Source organism: Oncorhynchus kisutch, linkage group LG8 (genome assembly GCF_002021735.2).
Source record: "Oncorhynchus kisutch isolate 150728-3 linkage group LG8, Okis_V2, whole genome shotgun sequence".
NCBI classification, from domain to species: domain Eukaryota; kingdom Metazoa; phylum Chordata; class Actinopteri; order Salmoniformes; family Salmonidae; genus Oncorhynchus; species Oncorhynchus kisutch.
Genome location: NC_034181.2, coordinates 65,577,633 through 65,602,217, shown reverse-complemented (window position 1 = coordinate 65,602,217; position 24,585 = coordinate 65,577,633). Strand labels below are relative to the sequence as shown.

Sequence of the window (24,585 nt, the reverse complement as noted above, 5' to 3'; positions counted from 1 at the left end):
CTTGGTCCTCCTGGTGCTCAATTTGACACAGCTTATCCCCTGCCTGTGCATGTGTTGTTTTGTTCACTGCTGTAACAAACCAAATCAGGAAAAGGGTGTGAAAGTGTCATTTGACATAGAGTCTCAAGGTAAGGCTGAGAGCAACTACAGCTTGTTTGGGTCAATTGATTGTTTAGGGCTCAACAGACAGTATTTCTGTACATTGTGTAGTGTATGAGAGTGTTAGAGAAAGGAATGGAGGGAGAAAGAAAGTGTGAGAGTGAGCGGGGGGCACAAAACAAGATATTTAATGTCCCCGTTTCTCGCTGCATTAGCCTGATACAGCTCCACAGGGACAGCCAGGGAGGAAAGAAGGAGGTAGCCCCCCCATCTCGTTGTCACGGCAACCTCTTGCCAGTGGCGTCACTGTGGACTGACGTGCATTATAAGTGCATTTGTCTGTCAACATTTAATCCCTGTCCAGCAATAACAGCTCTCACCAATTATATAATCAGCACCATTAATTAAGTTACCTTTGACCAGCATGGTCTACTGAGTTCCATAATGTTAAAGTTTCATAATTCCCTCCAGCAGTTTGTTCAGTACCTTGGATAGCGTTTCAGGCAGCATTACAGTATTATAAATAAATGGGGGATATTTCATTGCCTGATCCATGTTGCTCATACTGTGGTTGTCACAGCAAGTCATCTACAATTATATACAGTATATATATTTTCAAGTACTTTTAAAAACAAACGGTTAAACATTCAAGACATGTAAATCCAAACCTTTGAAAAGGTACTTTGTCAGAGCCGTCACCCATTGTGCTGGTAAATCAACTACAATATTAAAGTGCCTCATCACAGCTGATCACCATTGTGAAGCAGGAAGTATTTATAGCCTGTGTGGTATAGATCATGTGCATAGTCTATTAGAGTAATATTTCTCAGTGTAATGGGATCCTCAAAGTCATTTGAACGGAGAGATTCCATACAAAGATAGGAGCCTGGCAATTAATCTGCCTGAGGATGTGACCATCCCCCCCACGTCTCTCTCTCTCTGTTCCCACCCCCCTCTCTCCCACTTTCCATCTCCTGCTCTCTTTCTGGTTCCAAGTAGAACTGTTTAGGGTTCCATGTAGAACCTTTTACACAGAGGGTTCTACATGAAACCAAAAATAAACTTTTTGGAACCCTTTTTCTAAGAGCGTATAGTTAAAGTAGTTCGCTGACAGGGTTGGGCAACTGAAATGTAATTATGTCAATAAGCAAAAGAAAGAACGTTTTAAAGCCACCATACCACCATTGATGAGTTTCCATTAGCAATATTGCTTGTGTCTAAATCACAAACAGTGCAATTTGAAACCTGTTTTTATTTCCACATGGAATTGCTCATCGTGACCCTTTTTCTATTGGATTGCTAACTCTAATAAATACATTAAAGGAGCCTGGGCTCTGCTCTGATGAATACACACTAAGCCTAACTTTACCTCCACTCCCTGTTAACTTTCTCCAACACTGCTGGAGTCAGAGGCAAATTGCACCCTTTGCTTGGTAGCATTCTGAGAGCATAGAGAGGCAGGAAGAAGATTTCTGCTATAATCATTGATGTCAGAGAGTTATTCCAGTCTTGTTGACTGAGATATGAACCTTCTGCCTTGAGGCTTGTGTGGGTGTGCCAGCTCTACTGTAGGTGCCTCAGTGCTCCAGCTCCCGAAATCTGTTGCCAAATATCTTTCGTAACCCTCCTAAATGCTCTACCGACAACAAACTCTCTCGTTCTGAGCTCACCATGCATTTTACATAGCTTTTCTCTGTCAAGCCATTTATTGAAAAATTACTGCTGTCTGTGCTGTCTTTGCACAGAGAGCCCCATGTTGGATTGATTTCTTCATCTTGTGTTAGGGCGCAGGAATTTAGAGTTGAAAAGGACAGGTCGATCATGTCCTTTGGATATTGCAAGGCAGCCTTTCAGAGCCAGGATACTTGAAATGCATAAATTCATGAATGGCAGACAAAAATGGAATGGTAGGAAAAGAGAGAGAAAAAATGTTTTTTGCAGATAATCACTAAGAGTATGTTTTTGCTTGAGGCACAGAAAGAGAGAGGGCGGAAGACCCTGAGAGATATGCAGAGAAAAGGAGGAAGACCCTGAGAGATATTGTGAGAAAAGGAGGAAGACCCTGAGAGATATTGTGAGAAAAGGAGGAAGACCCTGAGAGATATGCAGAGAAAAGGAGGAAGACCCTGAGAGATATGCTGAGTAAAGGAGGAAGAGAAGGAGAAAGGCAGAGATATTAGTTGAGAGACGAGGAGAGAGAGGATAAGTGCAGAGGCGTTCGGGTACGGCTTGTTGCTGCTGTAGGAAGAACAGACACCTGCCGAGCTTCAGGGCCTGTGGTCGATTGTGGGATGCTTTGTGTGGAGGGGCTATTTGCAAACAGAGAACCACACGGTAACACCCTTTACACACACACACCAACACAAAAACACACACACACTGAACTAAGCAAACCTCACACTGATCTCACCCTCATCTTCCTTTGGCTATCTGTCAAGGGTCCATGACACACCATTCTCACAAGTCTTGTCTCAACGGGGAACCAGTATTTACAGAAAGCCAAGTTCAATTCAGACTTAATAGAACAAATGCTGAAATGCATGTTGTAAGCCTTTATGTCATGTCACCCAGTAAATACAGTGTAAAGCATATGGATCTAAATAAATGTTGTGTTTATAAGTGTAGAAAATCCATATCCTCTTCGTTGTATAAATCTTTGTCTGGTTAATGACTGATAATGTCAAAAAGAGATCTTGAAATCACATTCACAGGAGAGAGGTTCAACAGCCATCAATAAGCACAAATTCACCCATGAACTATATTGACATTTCCATCAAGAGAAGGACCCTAATCCCTTACCTTATCATCCAGTTTCTTGGCACAGAAGAACAGTTCAACATATCCATTGTTGCCAGAAATTTCTTCAGCGTGTACCTGAAAAAGGGGTTTTAGTAAGTCACATTTTTGCCCAATGAGAATATTTTATTTTCAGCAGCAGACAGCCTGTCGTATGACATGTAGACAGGACCTTGAAGCCAATCAAAATATGTCACATAAAATGTTGAGGAGTGTTATTACTTTTAAACTTCAACAGAAAGCTAAGTTGCAGTTCTTGACAGACTCAAACCTCGTGCGCCTGGAACTTACTACCATATCCCTTTCAAAGGCACTTAAATATTTTGTCTTTCCCATTTACCCTATGTATGGCACATACAGTCGATGTCTTAATTGTCTCAGGCTTAAAAATCCTTCTTTGGCCTCTCTCCTGCCCTTCATATACACTGATTGGAGAGGATTTAAGAAGGGACATCAATAAGCGATCATAGCTTTACCTGGATTCACCTGGTCAATCTGTCATGGAAATGTTTTGTACAATCTGTGTACAGTATATCAATGAATTGGCGAGGGCAGTGGAACAGTCTGCAGCATCCGGCCTCACCCTTCTGGACTCAGCAATCAAATGTCTACTGTACAGATTATGTGAGACTTGGGCCCAATGAATCTCAGTAAAGAGAAAATAATGGTGTTCCAAAAAAGCTGCTGTTACCAGGACAACAAATATAAATTATATCTAGACACCGTTGCCCTAGAGCACACAAGAACTATACCCACCTCAGCCTAAACATCAACATGACAGGTACACAAGGCAGTGAATGATCTAACAGATAAGGCAAGAATGGCCTACACCATCAAAAGAAACATACAACTAGACATCCCAATTACGATCTGGCAAAAAAATACTTCAATCAGTTCTAGAAGTCATTACTCTCTATGGTTGTGAGGTCTGGGGTCGACTCACCAAACAATAATTAATCAAACGGGACAAACACCCAATTGAGACTCTACATACAGAATTCTGCAAAAAATATATACTAAGTGTACAACGCAAAACCCCAAACAATGCATACAGAGCTATTAAATTCTATAACCACCTAAAAGGAAGCGATTCCCACACATTCCACCACAAAGCCATCACCTACAGAGAGATTAACCTAGAGAAGAGTCCCCTCATCCAACTGGTTCTGGGATTCTGTTCACAAACACAACCAGACCCCACAGAGCCCTAGGACAGCAATACAATCAGATCCAACCAAATCATGAGAAAATGTATCAACCAAAAATCAGAGCAAATTGGAATGCAATGTGTCCCTAAACAGAGAGTACACAGTGGCAGAATACCTGACCAATGTGACTGACTCAAAATTAAGAACATCCTTGACTATGTACAGACTCAGTGAGCATAGCCTTGCTATTGAGAAAGGCAGCCATAGACAGACCATGTTCACATTACCCACAAAATGAAGTAGAAACTGAGCTGCACTTCCTAGCATTCTGCCAAACATATGACCAAATTCGAGATACATATTTCCCACATATCACACAGACCCACAAAGATAAACTCCCATATCTGCCGTGTGCAATCACAGCATCAAGATTACAGTAAAGTATATGGTTTCTGTCATTCAAACAAAAGTGTGGCAATGGTCCAGAAACAAACTCTATGGGTCTCTCAGCTTCTCAATAATACAACACAGCAAAGCTATAACACTTGGTGCATGTGTCGTATCAGCAGCTTGTCAAGCTTTCTGTACGTACAGTCTCTTGGATTAATATGATTTATTGTATCTCATATCATGGTGCCATTGTCCTGGTGAGTGTTGTGTAGGCATAATGCGTATTGTGTATTGGATTATGGCCCGGCAATGAACGTTCTAGTTAGAAGACCATTGTAATGTGATGCTTGCCAGTGGGGGCCACAGTAACTGCATACAACCTTAATCCCTACCATTTGACCAACTTTTCTCCACATCCCATGTCCCCATATGCACAATGGGCATCTGAGAGATGTGTTACAAACACTGGGAAGGGATTTTTCACACAAAACACAACAGTTGTCTGTTGTTCTGCCACCTTCCAGATTAGCCTGCAGGCACATTACAGGCAGACACCATGCCATTGGGATCCATCTCACAGACAGACCTGACAAAGCCCAGGCCCATTATCATATCAGGAAAATCCATTTTCAGAAACACCATGACACAGGTTAGCACTAATTCACTAGAATGCATTAAACCCACACTGCTACAGAACTGTGCTTAAACAAACCCATTATAGCCCCCAAAACCACCTCACAGCAAGCTGCCGCCATGTGATCGCACCCAATCAATGGTCATAATGGCAACACTAGCCGAAGGGAAAGATCCTCAAATGCCATCTTTACTTTGGCCATTTCCATCACAAGCAAGTCATTCTCAGCCCTTCTCGCCAAGGGCAATTTATGCGTAGTTTGTTAGAGTAAAATCAATAAAGATAGGTATCAATAAGGCAAAAGGTCTGTTGTTGACATTATCGAATTCACTCCTTGGGCAAAACCCCTTCTCTTTTCTCCTCTCATCTCTACAGTATAAGAAGGCACAGAGATCACAGACTCTGCACCTCTGACTTAACATGAGCAGTGAGGAACACTGACTCTTCCTCCCACTCCACTAAAGGTCAGATCTGCAGTTAAACACAATTTCTCTGTGTTGTTCCCTTTTGTATGGCAATGTAATGTTGGCCTGGCAGATGGTGTTGAGACCATCCAACTGAAACAACACTCTGGGCTTTAACATCCCCCTCTCTTTGTCATGACAGATATTGTGTATGAGTCATGAATCTTTGTACAGAGAAGCATCCTTACATCACAGGATTCACATCAGCTACTTTGCTTTAATTGCGTGAATTGATTTAACAAGTGATTGCATTTTATTTTGCTTGCCACTGTTACTGCAACAGTGAGCCAATGGTGAGCGAGATCAATAGGGGGAACCTACCGTGATGGCGGATTTCCCAGCGTACTTCGCATACTTTAGGAATAAAGGCTTCACCATCTTCTTCTGGGCTACAATCTGTGGAACACAGGAAAACTATGAATGACTGGTGACTAGTGAAGCAGTGAGAAGTATTACCGGACAATTAGTACGAAAGCAGTTTGAGAGCAGTGTGACAAGGACTGGTGACCTCTAACCTTTACCCTCTGTTGTTGGTGAGCAGCAACTCAACTCAGCTGTTCCATTCAGTTTATGTGAGGTGAGTGATTTGATTAGACATAAGAAATGGCACATTGGATAACTGAGTGGAAGGGTCAGACATTCAGTACAGGACCTGGCCGAGCGTACACTCCACCCCACCCAGGAAGTCGTCATCACGGGTGCCAATACTGTGAGTGCCATGGATGTCGTAGACCTCGAACCGCAGCTTCTGCGCTTCCTCAAAGTAGTAGTCCAGGGTGAAGACCTTGGCAAAGACCGGGTGCAGGTTGCTCTTGATCACCTCTGTCCTGTCAAGCTGAAGAGACAAGAGGGGAGAAAAAGGCACAGCGTTAGAATGTGGACACATTGTTGGATATTACTGGAGAAACTCGGACCTCCAACTCAACTCTCTAATGAGAGCTTCCTACCAATTGCAGTTTTATATGCAATATACATTGTATCAGTTCATTTGCAATGCTAATTAATGTATGGGACATGGTGATGCATTCATGGGCACATGGGAATGTAGGAACAACAGCCAAATACCCATCTGCACCCAGATCACTGCTACAGCCACTTTTGGCATTCGTGTTTGTTTCCCTGTTGATTAGACCAAAATGTAAATCTTGTGAAGCTCTTGTTCAGACAGTGACAGCAGAGAGGATTTTAGTGGACTGAGGGCTGAGAGCTCAGCAGACACACAGCTCATCCATTGCCATGCTTGGACATTCACACACCTGTTGATCTAATACACCTGGTTCACGCCTGAACTCTCCACATTGCCACCTGTTTTCAGTGGAGAACAGAGGCTGTGTTTACACAGGCAGCCCGATTCTGATCTTTGTCAATAATTGGGCAAAATATCAGAATTTGGCTGCCTATGTAAACCCAGCCAGAGTGTACCCATCTAGCACCCAGTATCCAATTATGTCCAGTACCAGATAAATTATTACTAATAATTTAACTCCAAGCTAGGTATTCTGAGGGGAGCCAACTCATCATCAAAAGCATATGTATCCCCTAAAGATGCTATCAGTAAATGAAAGTGACCTAAAAAGCAGTGTTTGAACCATGGTTTAAGTGTTTCATGGTTTAAGTGTTTCATGGTTTAAGTGTTTCATGGTTTAAGTGAATCAATGGATTTCAAACTGGAGCTATTAAAAAAGCATATTAAATATTAAACATTATATTAAATATATAATATATATAAATATTAAATAATAAATATTTTACTCTCGTTTTCCATTTCTTTTAATTTGAGAAGAAAGTTGTGATGGTAAAACAGAAGATAGTCAGAAAGTCATCAAACACAGATAGTTAAATATGAAAGGAAATTTTACATCATCTCCGTAGTTTGACCTAAAACAGAAAATACTAGAGAGATTGCCATCAATCTCACTAACAACCTTATCGTAGCACAGCCAAATCCCACCCGTCCATAGAGCACAAATCAAGAATGAAGCTCCCTGATCAGCAGTTCTGTCAAAGCTCTCTAAAGTCAGAGTCAACATGGGCCCCACAAACGCCATGAACATACATGGCACACTATAGTACACACATGCACGTCCACGTTAACATTCAGGAGTTAATCCTACTGCTTTACCTCATGCTGTTGGCCTTGAGCTGACGAGAACACACAGACACCCACACACAGAATGGTTGATGAGAAGCAACAGAGAAAGCATGCACCTTTTTTCACTGACAATCACTGTGGAATAGAGTCTAGTCTGCCAGTCCTAATTAGAGACACCTCCAGAGTGTTGAAGACCATGTTATTACGTATTCTGATATAAATGACCTGAGGAATGGGTGATTGTCTTGTTATTCATTATTGACCTTGCAAACAGTAGAAAGAGTGATTAATTTCTCAGGAGATAACAGCTAAGACATGTTTTAATTAGACTCTGGCCCTCCTCCTCTCGCTGTTTCTCTCAATCTCTGTCTTTTTTTCTCTCGATCTCTTTCTGTGCTATCTGGTTGGACATACTTGTGAACACAAGTTTGTTTCCGTGTGTGATGAAAGCTACCCAGAGACAGAGAGGAAGGGCTGTGCCTTTGTAAGGCAGGGAGAGTCTACAGAGAGGTGACTGTCTGACGTATGTCTGACGTATGGCGGGATCTCTGAGGTCCCAGGGAGTCAGCTCCCTCTCTCCTGCTTGCCAGCAGCACACCACCCTGCATCCCACTGCTGGCTTGCCGCTGAAGCTAAGTAGGGTTGGTCTTGAATGGGAGACCAGATGCTGCTGGAAGTGAGGTTGGAGGGCCAGTAGGGGCACTCTGGCCAAAGGAGCTCCCAATATAGTACCATAAAATCTAGTGGTCAAACAAGGAAATGGTTCCAATTGTTTGTTTTTTCCCATAGGGGATTTTAGAAACACTTAAAATAAGGTCTGTGTTTGGTGTAGGCTTACCTTGGCGAGACGTTTTGAGAACTGTGTAAATCTCTCTAGGACAAGGTGACTTCAAATCAAATCCAATTTTATTTGTCACATATACATGGTTAGCAGATGTTAATGCGATTGTAGCGAAATGCTTGTGCTTCTAGTTCCGACCATGCAGTAATATCTAACAAGAAATCGAACAATTTCACGACAACTACCTTATACACACACAAGTGTAAAGAAATGAATAAGAATATGCACATAAAAATATATGGATGAGCGATGACCGAACAGCATAGGCAAGATGCAGTAGATGGTATAGAGTACAGTATATACATATGAGATGAGTAATGTAGGGTATGTAAACATTATATTAAGTAGCATTGTTTAAAGTGGCTAGTGATACATTTATTGTCCTGTGACATCGGGTGGTGTTGGTGTCCTGGAGGGCAGGTAGTTTGCCCCCGGTGATGTGTTGTGCAGACCTCACTACCCTCTGGAGAGCCTTACAGTTGTGGGCGGAGCAATTGCCGTACCAGGCGGTGATTCAGCCCAACAGGATTCTCTCGATTGTGCATCTGTAAAAGTGTGAGAGTGTTTTTGGTGACAAGCCGAATTTCTTCAGCCTCCTGAGGTTGAAGAGGCGCTGCTGCGCCCTCTTCACCACGCTGTCTGTGTGGGTGGACCATTTCAGTTTGTCCGTGATGTGTACGCCAAGTAACTTTAAACTTTCCACCTTCTCCACTGCTGTCCCTACAATGTGGATAGGGGGTGCTCCCTCTGCTGTTTCCTGAAGTCCATGATCATATCCTTTGTTTTGTTGACATTGAGTGTGAGGTTGTTTTCCTGACACCACACTCCGAGGGCCCTCACCACCTCCCTGTAGGCCGTCTCGTTGTTGTTGGTAATCAAGCCTACCACTGTAGTGTCGTCTGCAAACTTTATGATTGAGTTGGAGGCGTGCATGGCCACACAGTCATGGGTGAACAGGGAATACAGGAGAGGGCTGAGAACGCACCCTTGTGGGGCCCTAGTGTTGAGGATCAGCGGGGTGGAGATGTTGTTTCCTACCCTCACCACCTGGGGTCGGCCCATCAGGAAGTCCAGGACCCAGTTGCACAGGGCAGGCTCGAGACCCAGGGTCTCGAGCTTAATGATGAGTTTGGAGGGTACTATGGTGTTAAGTGCTGAGCTGTAGTCGATGAACAGCATTCTCACATAGGTATTCCTCAAGTCCAGATAGGTTAGGGCAGTGTGCAGTATGATTGTGATTGCGTCGTCTGTGGACCTATTGGGGAGGTAAGCAAATTGGAGTGGGTCTAGGGTGTCAGGTAGGGTGGAGGTGATATGGTCCTTGACTAGTTTCTCAAAGCACTTCATGATGACGGGAGTGAGTGCTACTGGGTGATAGTTATTTAGCTCAGTTACCTTAGCTTTCTTGGGAACAGGAACAATGTTGGCCTTCTTGAAGCATTTTGGAACAGCAGACTGGGATAAGGATTGATTGAATATGTCCTTAAACACACCAGCCAGCTGGTCTGCGCATGCTCTGAGGACGCGGCTAGCGATGCAATCTGGGCCGGCAGCCTTGCGAGGGTTAACACGTTTAAATGTTTTACTCACATTGGCTGCAGTGAAGGAGAGCCTGCAGGTTTTGCTAGCGGGCCGTGTCGGTGGCACTGTATTGTCCTCAAAGCGAGCAAAATAAGTTGTTTAGTCTGTCTGGGAGCAAGACATCATGGTCCGCGATGGGGCTGGTTTTCATTTTGTAGTCCGTGATTGACTGTAGTCCCTGCCACATACCTCTTGTGTCTGAGCCATGGAATTGCGACTCTACTTTGTCTCTATACTGCCGCTTAGCTTGTTTGATTGCCTTGCGGAGGGAATAGCTACACTGTTTCTATTTGGTCATGTTTCTGGTCGCCTTGCCCTGATTAAAAGTGGTGGGGAAGGTTTTAATAGACACTGTGGGTACAACATCACCGATGCACTTGCTAATAAACTCGCTCACAGAATCAGCGTATTCATCAATGTTATTGTCCGACGCTATGCGGAACATATCCCAGTCCACGTGATCGAAGCTATCTTGAAGCATGTAATCCAATTGGTCGGACCAGCGTTGAACAGACCTGAGCACGGGCGTTTCCTGTTTAAGTTTCGGGCTATAGGCTGGGAGCAACAAAATGGAGTTGTGGTCAGATTTTCCGAAAGGAGGGCGGGGGAGGGCTTTGTATGCGTCGTGGAAGTTAGAATAACAATGATCCAGGGTTTTGCCAGCCCGGGTCGCGCATTCGATATGCTGATAAAATTTAGGGAGCCTTGTTTTCAGATTAGCCTTGTTAAAATCCCCAGCTACAATGAATGCAGCCTCAGAATATGTGGTTTCCAGTTTACATAGAGTCCAATGAAGTTCTTTCAGGGCCGTCGAGGATATACACGACTGTGATTATGATCGAAGAGAATTCTCTTGGTAGATAATGCGGTCGGCATTTGATTGTAAGGAATTCTATGTCAGGTGAACAAAAGGACTTGAGTTCCTGTATGTTATGATCACACCGCATAAGGCATACACCCCCGCCCCTCTTCTTACCAGAGAGACATTTGTTTCTGTCGGCGAGATGCGTGAAGAAACCAGGTGGCTGGTCCGACTCTGATAATGTATCCCGAGTAAGCCATGTTTCCGTGAAACAAAGAACGTTACAATCTCTGATGTTTCTCTGGAAGGCAACCCTTGCTCGGATTTCGTCTACCTTGTTGTCAAGAGACTGGACATTAACGAGTAGTATGCTCGGGAGCGGTGTGGATGTGCCCGTCTATGGAGCCTGACCAGAAGACCGCTCCGTCTGCCCCTTCTGCGGCGCCGTTGTTTTGGGTCTGGGATCCGATCCATTGTCCTGGGTGGTGGACCAAACAGAGGATCCGCTTCGGGAATGTCGTATTCCTGGTCGTAATGTTGGCGAGTTGGCGTTGCTCTTATATCCAACTGTTTGACAACCTCACTGTAGGGCTCTATGCCCCAGAGCAACGAAGGAGACATTGCCCTGCGTAGGATCTTTCAGATTGGATTTTAAATGGGTGTCCTGACTGTCTGTGGGCATAAAAAAATTCCATGGCACTTATCGTAAGAGTAGGGGTGTAATGCCACGTTCAAAACAACTGGGAACTCTGAAAAAAAAATAACTAGCTCCAACTGGGAAAAATATTTTTGAACACGGAATTCCAAGTCGGAAACTCAGGTATCTTTCTAGAGCTCCGACTTTCCGACCTTAAGATAACTGATGTCATGATTAGACTTTTTTTTTTACACAACAGAGAAAAGAGGAATCTAATTAAGTAATTTTCGTACAGGGAAAGTTGTATCAGTGACAAACATTAGAATGCAAAACCGCTACAGAATGTGAGTCGATTTCGTGATACCTAAATTTGATCAAATAAGTACAATCACATCGTCAACTAAAAAAGTTCTGAGGGTTTGTCCTTGTGTCCATTGAAGCACCGCGTTATATTTTACAGTGAAGTCTGCAGAAGCCTTCCTTTGTCGGAGACTCTTTCGTCTGCACACCCGACACGTGTGCGCGATTGGTTGGGGAACGACGGCTGGCTGGTGGCAGAATATTGTATATAAATGTGTTAATATGGGCAGTATATTGTATGAAATTAATAAATATAAATGCGCTGCATTCGTTCGGCAGGAGAGAGAGAGAAGCAAGATGTGTGTCGATTTAGCTACTTGCTCTTTCTCAGCCTTTGGCATGATGAGCAAATGATTTGCATGACAATGTTGCATACCTGTTCAGATGGATTTGAGAGCAAAGGAGTGGCCCACCAAAGACTGAAATACAGAGCAGTGCAACACATATTACAAGGGAGTGTTCATTCAAGAGCCTCTTCCACAGCCCAACTATCTTGACACAGCTCTCAGAATTCAGCAAAACAATCTTTAGTAAAATCATGAAGTGGCTTCTACATCGACAAACATGCTCCAGCCACTGTATATCAACAGCACTGGTTAAGATGGTTAAGATCAGTGGCATGTATTGATAGATGAAGGGAAGCCAGGCTTTCCCAAATAATTTATCAGGAAAAAACATAAAATAATGTATCTTACGTGTCTGTGTTTTCATAATTGTCCTTCAATTCGCAAGAGGCTGAATTTATCTTACCTGAGAAGACACCCGAGCGAGAGAAACAATGCCCCTCTGTCTCTATCTATCTGATGGGGTCTGGTCATAAAGAGTACAATATTGCTGCTGCCAGTAGCATTGAATGCAAGGGAAGCTAGCAACCATTTGGCCTCCCTTGATTAAAAAAGTATAAAATAATAGCCAATCAGCATTGAGCTCAAATGTGAATGGTCCTGGCACACCAAAATAAAGTGTCAAGGGAAGCCAGTTTGGATTTGACTTCAGTCCTATCATAGAGAAATATGGCATCTATTGAAACAACTTCAATTGTTGCATCTCGTTTTGTTGTTGTCCTCTGGTGGCTAGCTAGCTAAAATTGTCCCTTCCTAAATTAGCCATGGATGGAGATAGGGATTTAGACTTGTGGTTTTACTTAGTTCTCCATCCTGGCCAATGATTATAAAGGCAATTCTGATCCAACCATAAACTACATTGTGACCCCGGACTGAGAGGATGGAAGTTGGGCTAGCGAGCAATTATTTTAGCCAGGTAGCCTAGGACAACAACAAAATAAGACTGTACTGTATGATAGTCATAGACCATTTTGTCTGCATGAAAGGGAGGGTGGCATTGGTGTTTCTCTACAAGTAGGGTGAGTCAACATGTTATTTTATACTTTCACCAACACACACACACAGACACACATAAATCAGAACCATGGACAGCCACATAATTTGTAACTTACATTGATTGGACAAAATAGTTTTTGGTATCTTTTAGTTGTCACTGTATTAGACTATGCATAGGTGATTTGATGATGTTGAAATGTTGAAATTGAAAATGGTGCTGGAATAGTGGCGGCAGCTCCTACATTCTTTGCGACATGCAGTATCTCTGTGGTTTAAAATTGTAGTTGTTTAGTAGTCTGAAAATGTCAGAAACATGAACTTTCTTGACCATGCTGTAGGTCATGTAACTGTTTGTTACATGCAATATGCTTTGTGGACTTCACCGGACAGATGTTGCTCTCGGGTTTGGTGTGGTTGAATTTATCCTGCCACTATGTCTTCTTATTGTCTCAGCCTTTGGCCCATATATCACAGTCGCAAGGCATATGAACTAACAGGTTATAGAGCAAACAACGCAATTATCACAACACATAGGTTGTACAGTGCCTTGCGAAAGTATTCGGCCCCCTTGAACTTTGCGACCTTTTGCCACATTTCAGGCTTCAAACATAAAGATATAAAACTGTATTTTTTTGTGAAGAATCAACAACAAGTGGGACACAATCATGAAGTGGAACGACATTTATTGGATATTTCAAACTTTTTTAACAAATCAAAAACTGAATAATTGGGCGTGCAAAATTATTCAGCCCCTTTACTTTCAGTGCAGCAAACTCTCTCCAGAAGTTCAGTGAGGTTCTCTGAATGATCCAATGTTGACCTAAATGACTAATGATGATAAATACAATCCACCTGTGTGTAATCAAGTCTCCGTATAAATGCACCTGCACTGTGATAGTCTCAGAGGTCTGTTAAAAGTGCAGAGAGCATCATGAAGAACAAGGAACACACCAGGCAGGTCCGAGATACTGTTGTGAAGAAGTTTAATGCCGGATTTGGATACAAAAAGATTTCCCAAGCTTTAAACATCCCAAGGAGCACTGTGCAAGCGATAATATTGAAATGGAAGGAGTATCAGACCACTGCAAATCTACCAAGACCTGGCCGTCCCTCTAAACTTTCAGCTCATACAAGGAGAAGACTGATCAGAGATGCAGCCAAGAGGCCCATGATCACTCTGGATGAACTGCAGAGATCTACAGCTGAGGTGGGAGACTCTGTCCATAGGACAACAATCAGTCGTATATTGCACAAATCTGGCCTTTATGGAAGAGTGGCAAGAAGAAAGCCATTTCTTAAAGATATCCATAAAAAGTGTTGTTTAAAGTTTGCCACAAGCCACCTGGGAGACACACCAAACATGTGGAAGAAGGTGCTCTGGTCAGATGAAACCAAAATTGAACTTTTTGGCAACAATGCAAAATGTTATGTTTGGCGTAAAAGCAACACAGCTCATCACCCTGAACATATCATCCCCACTGTCAAACATGGTGGTGGCAGCATCATGGTTTGGGCCTGCTTTTCTTCAGCAGGGACAGGGAAGATGGTTAAAATTGATGGGAAGATGGATGGAGCCAAATACAGGACCATTCTGGAAGAAAACCTGATGGAGTCTGCAAAAGACCTGAGACTGGGACGGAGATTTGTCTTCCAACAAGACAATGATCCAAAACATAAAGCAAAATCTACAATGGAATGGTCCAAAAATAAACATATCCAGGTGTTAGAATGGCCAAGTCAAAGTCCAGACCTGAATCCAATCGAGAATCTGTGGAAAGAACTGAAAACTGCTGTTCACAAATGCTCTCCATCCAACCTCACTGAGCTCGAGCTGTTTTGCAAGGAGGAATGGGAAAAAATGTCAGTCTCTCGATGTGCAAAACTGATAGAGACATACCCCAAGCAACTTACAGCTGTAATCGCAGCAAAAGGTGGCGCTACAAAGTATTAACTTAAGGGGGCTGAATAATTTTGCACGCCCAATTTTTCAGTTTTTGATTTGTTAAAAGAGTTTGAAATATCCAATAAATGTCGTTCCACTTCATGATTGTGTCCCACTTGTTGTTGATTCTTCAGAAAAAAATACAGTTTTATATCTTTATGTTTGAAGCCTGAAATGTGGCAAAAGGTCGCAAAGTTCAAGGGGGCCGAATACTTTCGCAAGGCACTGTAATATGGCTTTTTTTTCTCTGGCTTGGCTTCCCCAGTGATTTTAACCACGCACCACTTTTGGATAAGATACACTACATGACCAAAAGTATGTGGACACTTGCTTGTCAAACATCTCATTCCAAAATCATGGGCATGTTCTGTTATAATCTCCACCCGGCACAGCCAGAAGAGGACTGGCCACCCCACATAGCCTGGTTCCTCTCTAGGTTTCTTCCTAGGTTTTGGCCTTTCTAGGGAGTTTTTCCTAGCCACCGTGCTTCTACACCTGCATTGCTTGCTGTTTGGGGTTTTAGGCTGGGTTTCTGTACAGCACTTTGAGATATCAGCTGATGTACGAAGGGCTATATAAATACATTTGATTTGATTTGATTAATATGGAGTTGGTCTCCCCTCTGCTGCTATAACAGCCTCCACTCTTCTGGGAAGGCTGTTATAGATGTTGGAACATTGTTGCAGGGACTTGCTTCCATTCAGCCACAAAAGCATTAGTGAGGTCAGGCACTGATGTTAGGTGATCAGGCCTGGCTCGCAGTCTGCGTTCCAATTCATCCCAAAGGTGTTTGATAGGGTTGAGGTCAGGGCTCTGTGCAGGCTAGTCAAGTTCTTCCCCACTGATTTTGACAAACCATTTCTGTATGGCCCTCACTTTGTGCACAGGGCCCTTGTTATGCTGAAACAGGAACGGGCCTTCCCCAAACTGTTTCCACAAAGTTGGAAGAATAGAATCATCTAGAATGTCATTGTATGCTATAGCATTAAGATTTCCCATCACTAGAACTAAAGGGCCTAGCCTGAACCATGGAAAACATACCATTATTCCTCCACTAAACTTTACAGTTGGCACTGTGCATTCGGTCAGGTAGCTTTCTCCTGGCATCTGCCAAATCCAGATTTGTCTATCAGACTGCCAGATGGTGAAGCGTGATTCATCACTCCAGAGAACACGTTTCCACTGCTCCAGAGTCCAATGGCGGCGAGCTTTACACCACTCCAGCCTACGCTTGGTATTGCTCATGGTGATCATAGGCTGCTCAGCGATGGAAACCCATTTCGTGAAGCTCCCAACGAACAGTTCTTGTGCTGAAGTTACTTCCAGAGGAAGTTTGAAACTTGGTAGTGAGTGTGTCAACCGAGGACAGACAATCATTACGCGCTTCAGCACTCGGAGGTCCGCTGTTGGTCATAGACGTTTCCACTTCACAATAGCAGCACTTACAGTTGACCGGGGCAACTCTGGCAGGGCAGGAATTTGACAAACTGACTTGTTGGAAAGTTGGCATCCTATGGCAGTGCCACGTTGAATGTCACTGAGCTCTTCAGAAGGCCATTGTACTGCCAATGTTAGTCTATGGATTTCATACCCCTGAAATAGCCAAATTCACTCATTTGAAGGGGTGTCCACATACTTTTGTATATATAGTGGAGCAGTGAGTAATGCTGCCTGGAAGATTCAGACCAAAAAATTATCTAATTCAACGCACTGCATGGACGACATTGATGAACTACCACTTACATCTGTGACAATAAAACACAATATTGTCTTGTTCCTCTTGCTTAATTCGCAAATTAAGCGTCTTCCCAATCTCCTAAAGCTGATGGACAGATACCACAAAGTGGTGTGTGTGTGTGTGTGTGTGTGTGTGTGTGTGTGTGTGTGTGTGTGTGTGTGTGTGTGTGTGTGTGTGTGTGTGTGTGTGTGTGTGTGTGTGTGTGTGTGTGTATTTGTATGTCTGTGACACACAGCTAATGAATAGTTAGCACACAGGGGATTAAAGTCATTTGAATGTAGTTACTGTAACATTGTGTAACTCAAAGAACTAAAGGCAGCCCTCAAAGAACAGCGAGCCAGCTGTTGTGAGTTATATATTTTTTTTTTAGGTCAAAGAGTAAACAGACCATTGCAAACAGTAGATAACAGGGATGCAGTATTTTTCTCTCACCCCCTCTCTCTCTTTCTCCTCCCCTATTTCTCAATTCTTCTTGCACACTGACATTCAGTATTGACTGGGCTTGACAGACTCACATTTCAGAATTCTTGTTTCGTGGGATTTGTTTTGCTGTAACAAATTTCATTCTCCACTGACATGGATGATATGGTTATTCGGAGCATTAGGTTGTATCAATTATATCACCTCCTAATGCTCAAGCTCAATTTAGGGGAGTTTAGGGGAGTTATGTAAACTACACAAATGCTCCGCTTGCAGAGAACCCAGGATAATTTCCTCATGAAATGTTGTTTTATTGCATTACCACAGCGACAAATTGATTAGTGTGTGCTCAACACTATCAGCCAAGCCTCATTATTGCCAATGCCTCGGAACACATTTCTCATTCATAACCATTAACTGGGCCTCAATAAATGCTTCCCATCTCAACACACTACGATTTGGCATTGTCACTTGTTAATCATTATCTGGCAATGCCTGGAGGAGAGGCCAATACATTGGGGCATAATTGCCACATGTACAAGAAATTAGGAACATTAGGAACAACTTGCTAATATTGAGTTGCACCCCCTTTTGCCCTCAGAACAGCCTCAATTCTTCAGGGCATGGACACTACAGGGTGTCTCAGGCATGGTTTACTCTTGAAATTCTTTGCACCTTATTTGTGGAACAATCTTTATGTTCTTAAATGTGATGTTTTGGTGCCTTTCAGTTTTAGAGCAATTCAGAAAGCTGATTGAGGACCTTACTACTGATGAATGTGATGCTCTGGTGTCTCTAGGTGAATTCAGAAAGCTGATTGAGGACCTTACTACTGATGAATGTGATGCTCTGGTGTCTCTAGGTGAATTCAGAAAGCTGATTGAGGACCTTACTACTGATGAATGTGATGCTCTGGTGTCTCTAGGTGAATTCAGAAAGCTGATTGAGGACCTTACTACTGATGAATGTGATGCTCTGGTGTCTCTAGGTGAATTCAGAAAGCTGATTGAGGACCTTACTACTGATGAATGTGATGCTCTGGTGTCTCTAGGTGAATTCAGAAAGCTGATTGAGGACCTTACTACTGATGAATGTGATGCTCTGGTGTCTCTAGGTGAATTCAAAAAAGCTGATTGAGGACCTTACTACTGATGAATGTGATGCTCTGGTGTCTCTAGGTGAATTCAGAAAGCTGATTGAGGACCTTACTACTGATGAATGTGATGCTCTGGTGTCTCTAGGTGAATTCAGAAAGCTGATTGAGGACCTTACTACTGATGAATGTGATGCTCTGGTGTCTCTAGGTGAATTCAGAAAGCTGATTGAGGACCTTACTACTGATGAATGTGATGCTCTGGTGTCTCTAGGTGAATTCAGAAAGCTGATTGAGGACCTTACTACTGATGAATGTGATGCTCTGGTGTCTCTAGGTGAATTCAGAAAGCTGATTGAGGACCTTACTACTGATGAATGTGATGCTCTGGTGTCTCTAGGTGAATTCAGAAAGCTGATTGAGGACCTTACTACTGATGAATGTGTTTGCTTTTATGTCCGTGTTTTTCTTTCTGCATTTTGTATTTATATCGATGTGTATTTTCTGTAATTTATGTAATTCAGGGCTCATCTGTAAAAGAGATCTTGGTTAAATAAGGATAAATAAATACAATTCACAGGGACGATGGCCCATGTTGACTCCAATGCTTCCCAAAGTTGCGTTAAGTTGGCTGGATATCCTTTGGGTGGTGGACCATTCTTGATACACACAGGAAACTGTTGAGTGTAAAAAACCCAGCATCATTGCAGTACCGTACCCCGTTCAAAGGCACTTAAATATTTTGTCTTGCCCATTCACCCTCTGAATGGCACACATACAGTGCCTTGCGAAAGTATTCGGCCCCCTTGAACTTTGCGACCTTTTGCCACATTTCAGGCTTCAAACATATTGTGAAGAATCAACAACAAGTGGGACACAATCATGAAGTGGAACGACATTTATTGGATATTTCAAACTTTTTTAACAAATCAAAAACTGAAAAATTGGGCGTGCAAAATTATTCAGCCCCTTTACTTTCAGTGCAGCAAACTCTCTCCTGAAGTTCAATGAGGATCTCTGAATGATCCAATGTTGACCTAAATGACTAATGATGATAAATACAATCCACCTGTGTGTAATCAAGTCTCCGTATAAATGCACCTGCACTGTGATAGTCTCAGAGGTCCGTTAAAAGCGCAGAGAGCATCATGAAGAACAAGGAACACACCAGGCAGGTCCGAGATACTGTTGTGAAGAAGTTTAAAGCCGGATTTGGATACAAAAAGATTTCCCAAGCTTTAAACATCCCAAGGAGCACTGTGCAAGCGATAATATTGAAATGGAAGGAGTATCAGACCACTGCAAATCTACCAAGACCTGGCCGTCCCTCTAAACTTTCAGCTCATACAAGGAGAAGACTGATCAGAGATGCAGCCAAGAGGCCCATGATCACTCTGGATGAACTGCAGAGATCTACAGCTGAGGTGGGAGACTCTGTCCATAGGACAACAATCTGTCGTATATTGCACAAATCTGGCCTTTATGGAAGAGTGGCAAGAAGAAAGCCATTTCTTAAAGATATCCATAAAAAGTGTGGTTTAAAGTTTGCCACAAGTAACCTGGGAGACACACCAAACATGTGGAAGAAGGTGCTCTGGTCAGATGAAACCAAAATTGAACTTTTTGGCAACAATGCAAAACGTTATGTTTGGCGTAAAAGCAACACAGCTCATCACCCTGAACACACCATCCCCACTGTCAAACATGGTGGTGGCAGCATCATGGTTTGGGCCTGCTTTTCTTCAGCAGGGACAGGGAAGATGGTTAAAATTGATGGGAAGATGGATGGAGCCAAATACAGGACCATTCTGGAAGAAAACCTGATGGAGTCTGCAAAAGACCTGAGACTGGGACGGAGATTTGTCTTCCAACAAGACAATGATCCAAAACATAAAGCAAAATCTACAATGGAATGGTTCAAAAATAAACATATCCAGGTGTTAGAATGGCCAAGTCAAAGTCCAGACCTGAATCTAATCGAGAATCTGTGGAAAGAACTGAAAACTGCTGTTCACAAATGCTCTCCATCCAACCTCGCTGAGCTCGAGCTGTTTTGCAAGGAGGAATGGGAAAAAAATTTAATCAATAAATGTCGTTCCACTTCATGATTGTGTCCCACTTGTTGTTGATTCTTCCCAAAAAAATACAGTTTTATATCTTTATGTTTGAAGCCTGAAATGTGGCAAAAGGTCGCAAAGTTCAAGGGGGCCGAATACTTTCGCAAGGCACTGTACACAATCCATGTCTCAATTGTCTTTAACCTGTCTCCTCCCCTTCATCTACACTGATTGAAGTGGATTTAACGAGTGACATCAATAAGGGATCCTTGCTTTCACCTTGATTCACCTGGTCCTTCTATGTCATGGAAGAGCAGGGGTTCCCTCTTAAGGACCCTTTAAAAAATGGTTTTGCCTAAAATGACATACCCAAATCTAAACTGCCTGTAGCACAGGACCAGAAGCAAGGATATGCATATTCTTGATACCATTTGAAAGGAAACACTGAAGTTTGTGGAAATGTGAAATTAATATAGGAGAATATAACACATTAGATCTGGTAAAAGATAATACCAGATTTTTTTTTTCATCTTTGAAATGCAAGAGAAAGGCCAAAATATGACATAGGAATCTAGGTGCTATTTCGATTTTGGCCAACAGATGGCAGCAGTGTATGTGCAAAGCTTTAGACTGATCCAATGAACCATTGTATTTCTGTTCAAAATGTTGTATCAAGACTGCCAAAATGTGCCTAATTGGTTTATTAATACATTTTCAAATTCATAACTGTGCACTCTCCTCAAACAATAGCATGGTATTCTTTCACGATAATAGCTACTGTAAATTGGACAGTGCAGTTAGATTAGCAAGAATTTAAGCTTCCTGCCTATATCAGATATGTCTATGTCCTGGGAAATTTTCTTGTTACTTAAAACATCATGCTAGTCAACATTAGCACACGTTAGCTCAACCGTCCCGTGGGGGGGACCGATCCCGTACAGATTAATGTTTCCTACATTCAGTGTATATGATATATTGCCAACACTTTTTTAGATTGGTGATATCTGTTTCGTTACAATATAGTAATTAGAAGACTCTCCCTTTCTGTCTTGCTTTTAGTTTTTTTCCTATGAACTATAGCACCACTGGAAGGTTTGGAATGAGTGCCATGTTTTTGCCATGTTTGTAATACATGGAATTAAACATTTTACGACTTTTGTACACTCAGTATATACACTTACAACAAGCATCGCTACATACCATTACAGACACTCTTATGGTCCTCCACTTTGTTAACATATTTTGCCCCTAATGCATGGCTTAATTAACAAGGGAATGGGAAGGGTAGGCCTCTGTGCTTACTACCACGGATTCATATCAACATACATCAGCAGTGCCAGGCTGCAATCCCATCTCAAATCATCCCATCTCATATGGGAATGCAGTAGAATGAAGGAACAAATATGGATTTCTTTAACAACCACCTATAATTCAAACAGCCTTATAGATACACAGAATATCAGTCTGGACTCTATAGTGGACTACTATAGTGGACTACTGCATCATGGGAAATATGCTATTCATAGCTCACACACCCCCAGCTCATATTACAGATAGTGTACAAGTGTAATTCCAAGACAGACAAGAAACTATGATCTGCAACGTAGAAAGAGATTGTGAGAAAGAGATAGGGAAAGTAGAGGAAGGAGCGTGAAAAGGAAAATAAGATTTCCTGTCCCCCTCCCTCCTCCTATGAACAATGTTCTTGGTGATCTGTTTGAGAATTCCAATTCAGTTTCAGGTAGCTACTCTATCAATCAGAATCCATTTCAAAAGAAAAGACGGCAGCAATACCACCAAGCCAGCACCAGACATGCCACTTCTCCCTGGCTCTACTTTGTTCTCTGTGATCTGGTGCACTGCCCAGCTGTTGGGATACTGGGAGCAGGATTAAGATTTCATCCTTCAGTCTGACACGTTCACACAAACAGCTCACTCCTAAAAATCTCAGTCCTGTTTTCAAGACACCACTGCCATCCAGATAACACTTTTTTTAAATCCTCCATCCTCCCACTGTGCCGTCCATATCCTGCTAGGTGACAATGCCTTCCATTCAATAGAAACAAGCACTCACTCTGGTTCACCTCATGTTATCCAACTCTGTCAGACACGGAATCATTGTTATTTTAATAAACTGGGCTTATACTACCCAATGTAACATGTCAACATCATAGAGATACTTATGCAGCTCATTACTGGGGTTTGAGCTTCACGGGCTTAGTTGTTTTAGCATCAACATCCATTACTTATTGTTCATACCATCAGTACATTATTGAGTGAACCATGTTAGTTAAGACTTTACCAGGCCAGTAGGTTGGGGACATTCAGGGGATGGGGGGGTACTCACCTCTGTCCACTGTCCCTGGTTCTGCACCATGAGTATGACACATGGGTCAGACTTGTTCAGTGTGTCTCGGTCCAGCAGGGCCTTGCAGGCGACGCGCAGCTCCACTTTGGAGACGCAGGCGACAGGGCCACCAAGGGCGGCCCCTGGGGAGGTAGCATCCTGGATGTCATTCATCCTGGCTCAGGACCCGAGGTGTCAACCAGTAAGGAGCAAGAGATGGTGGGTGCTACTGAGAGCTCAGAGTAATGGGAACTACTAGGGATGGCTAAGGGATTCAAGCCGAATGAGGCACTGAAATCTCACAGAGTTAGATACATAGAAGAATGGATCCTTGGACTTGGTAGTGAAAGTTACAAAAGGGAAAAGAGTTCTCGCAGAGGTCTGTATTTGAGATGAAGGCAGGTGTAATTTAATTTCTGCAGCGATAACAGACAACGTGGGCTGAGCTGGGTGGAGGCTGGGGAGTCTTGATTAGATGACCAGAAAGCTGTGGAGAGTCACGATTCAGGATCAGCCAAAATGTGTTTTCATATGTTCTTCATGAAAAAGTTGTCCATGATCATCACAACTGGGTTAAAAAAGGGTATGGTCCCGATCATCCTTCTCTTCAAAGTCCACGCAGGTACTGTATCTATGTAAAGAAAACACTAATTAAAGGTCCAATTCAGCTGTTTTGAGTAACAATAAAGTACCTTACTGTGATTGTATTCAATTCAAATGGTCAAAAATAGCTTCTTAGCCAAGAGCAATTTCTAAAGCATTAATTTTTCTACGACTGTCTGGGAGTGGTCTGAATGGGGAAAACTGAAAACTAGATGTTATTGGCAAAGAGATTTGGAACTGTCTTTCTTATTGTGCTAATTTACTGCCCGGTGATGTCACCAGGCAGACCAAAACATTCAATCTCACCAAAACAGGTTGACATTTCAGGTGGTCTTTTCAAACAGCTTTTGTATTAAAAGGCATAATAATTTTCAAAATGTCAACAGTATTATTCCAACCTCATAGTGTGAATACATATATAAAACATAGGAAAAAAATAACGTTGACGACTGCACTGTATTTAAGTATTTGCAAAATGCCATATATCCACAAACAAAATGCTATTGAACCTTAACATCATCCTAATCTTAAAAGGAGCAAATTATAGGTACCCAAATAAATATTATCAGAATCCAAGTTCAGACAGGAAGAAGTTTGCATATGAGGTATGCTATGAAGGTGATTGAATAATAACAGGTGAATTGCTACTCAGTAAAAAATAAAATAATAGTGACAAAGCCTGCCCAGGCGCAAGAATCCACATTGCCCTATTTCAGCACCACCGACAATGGATAGCGACCTTCAGTCACTCGACTGCTGCTCTCCAGTGGGGTGAGGCTCGGTTGAAGCAATTATGTCACATTAGATCAGGCGCCCTTGGCAGCAATCATAAGTGTTTGACGAGGTAGTTAGAAATAATAAGAACAAATGATAAGGGCTCCATATGACTCATAAAATAGAACACATATTGAGATTATTGGCTACTATAAAACAACCAATAACCGAGAGTTGTAATTAGTTCGAAATAATCTGCCCAACACTTGTAACGTTCAGTTGGTTCCATGTTCTTATAAGTATTTGTTTATATACTGCAATGACATACATGATGGTGGAAAATAAATGCAAAAAATAAGTGCTGATCTATAAATGTTACAGATAAAAAGGAAAATGTGGAAAAGAGATTCTCATAACCTCATTGATCAGCAATATGTCTACAACCTGTTGTCTGACCAATGAACCAACAACTACATGGGCACACACC

The 24,585-nt window shown here is 42.5% G+C and overlaps 1 protein-coding gene across 2 annotated transcripts in view; it reads right to left on the bottom strand.

The window, feature by feature from the left end:
• The window catches only part of cpne7 (copine VII), a 43,013-nt gene that overhangs the window by 17,822 nt on the left and 606 nt on the right, over nucleotides 1–24,585 (bottom strand). For both annotated transcript variants that reach the window (XM_020489055.2, XM_020489056.2), the window contains exons 2-5: nucleotides 22,782–23,412; nucleotides 6,184–6,366; nucleotides 5,853–5,927; nucleotides 2,899–2,973 (exon numbers count right to left, since the gene is read on the bottom strand). In XM_020489055.2, coding sequence (XP_020344644.1) covers nucleotides 2,899–2,973; nucleotides 5,853–5,927; nucleotides 6,184–6,366; nucleotides 22,782–22,955 — 507 coding nt within the window. In that variant the 5' untranslated portion in view covers nucleotides 22,956–23,412. The remainder of the gene's footprint in view (nucleotides 1–2,898; nucleotides 2,974–5,852; nucleotides 5,928–6,183; nucleotides 6,367–22,781; nucleotides 23,413–24,585) is intronic.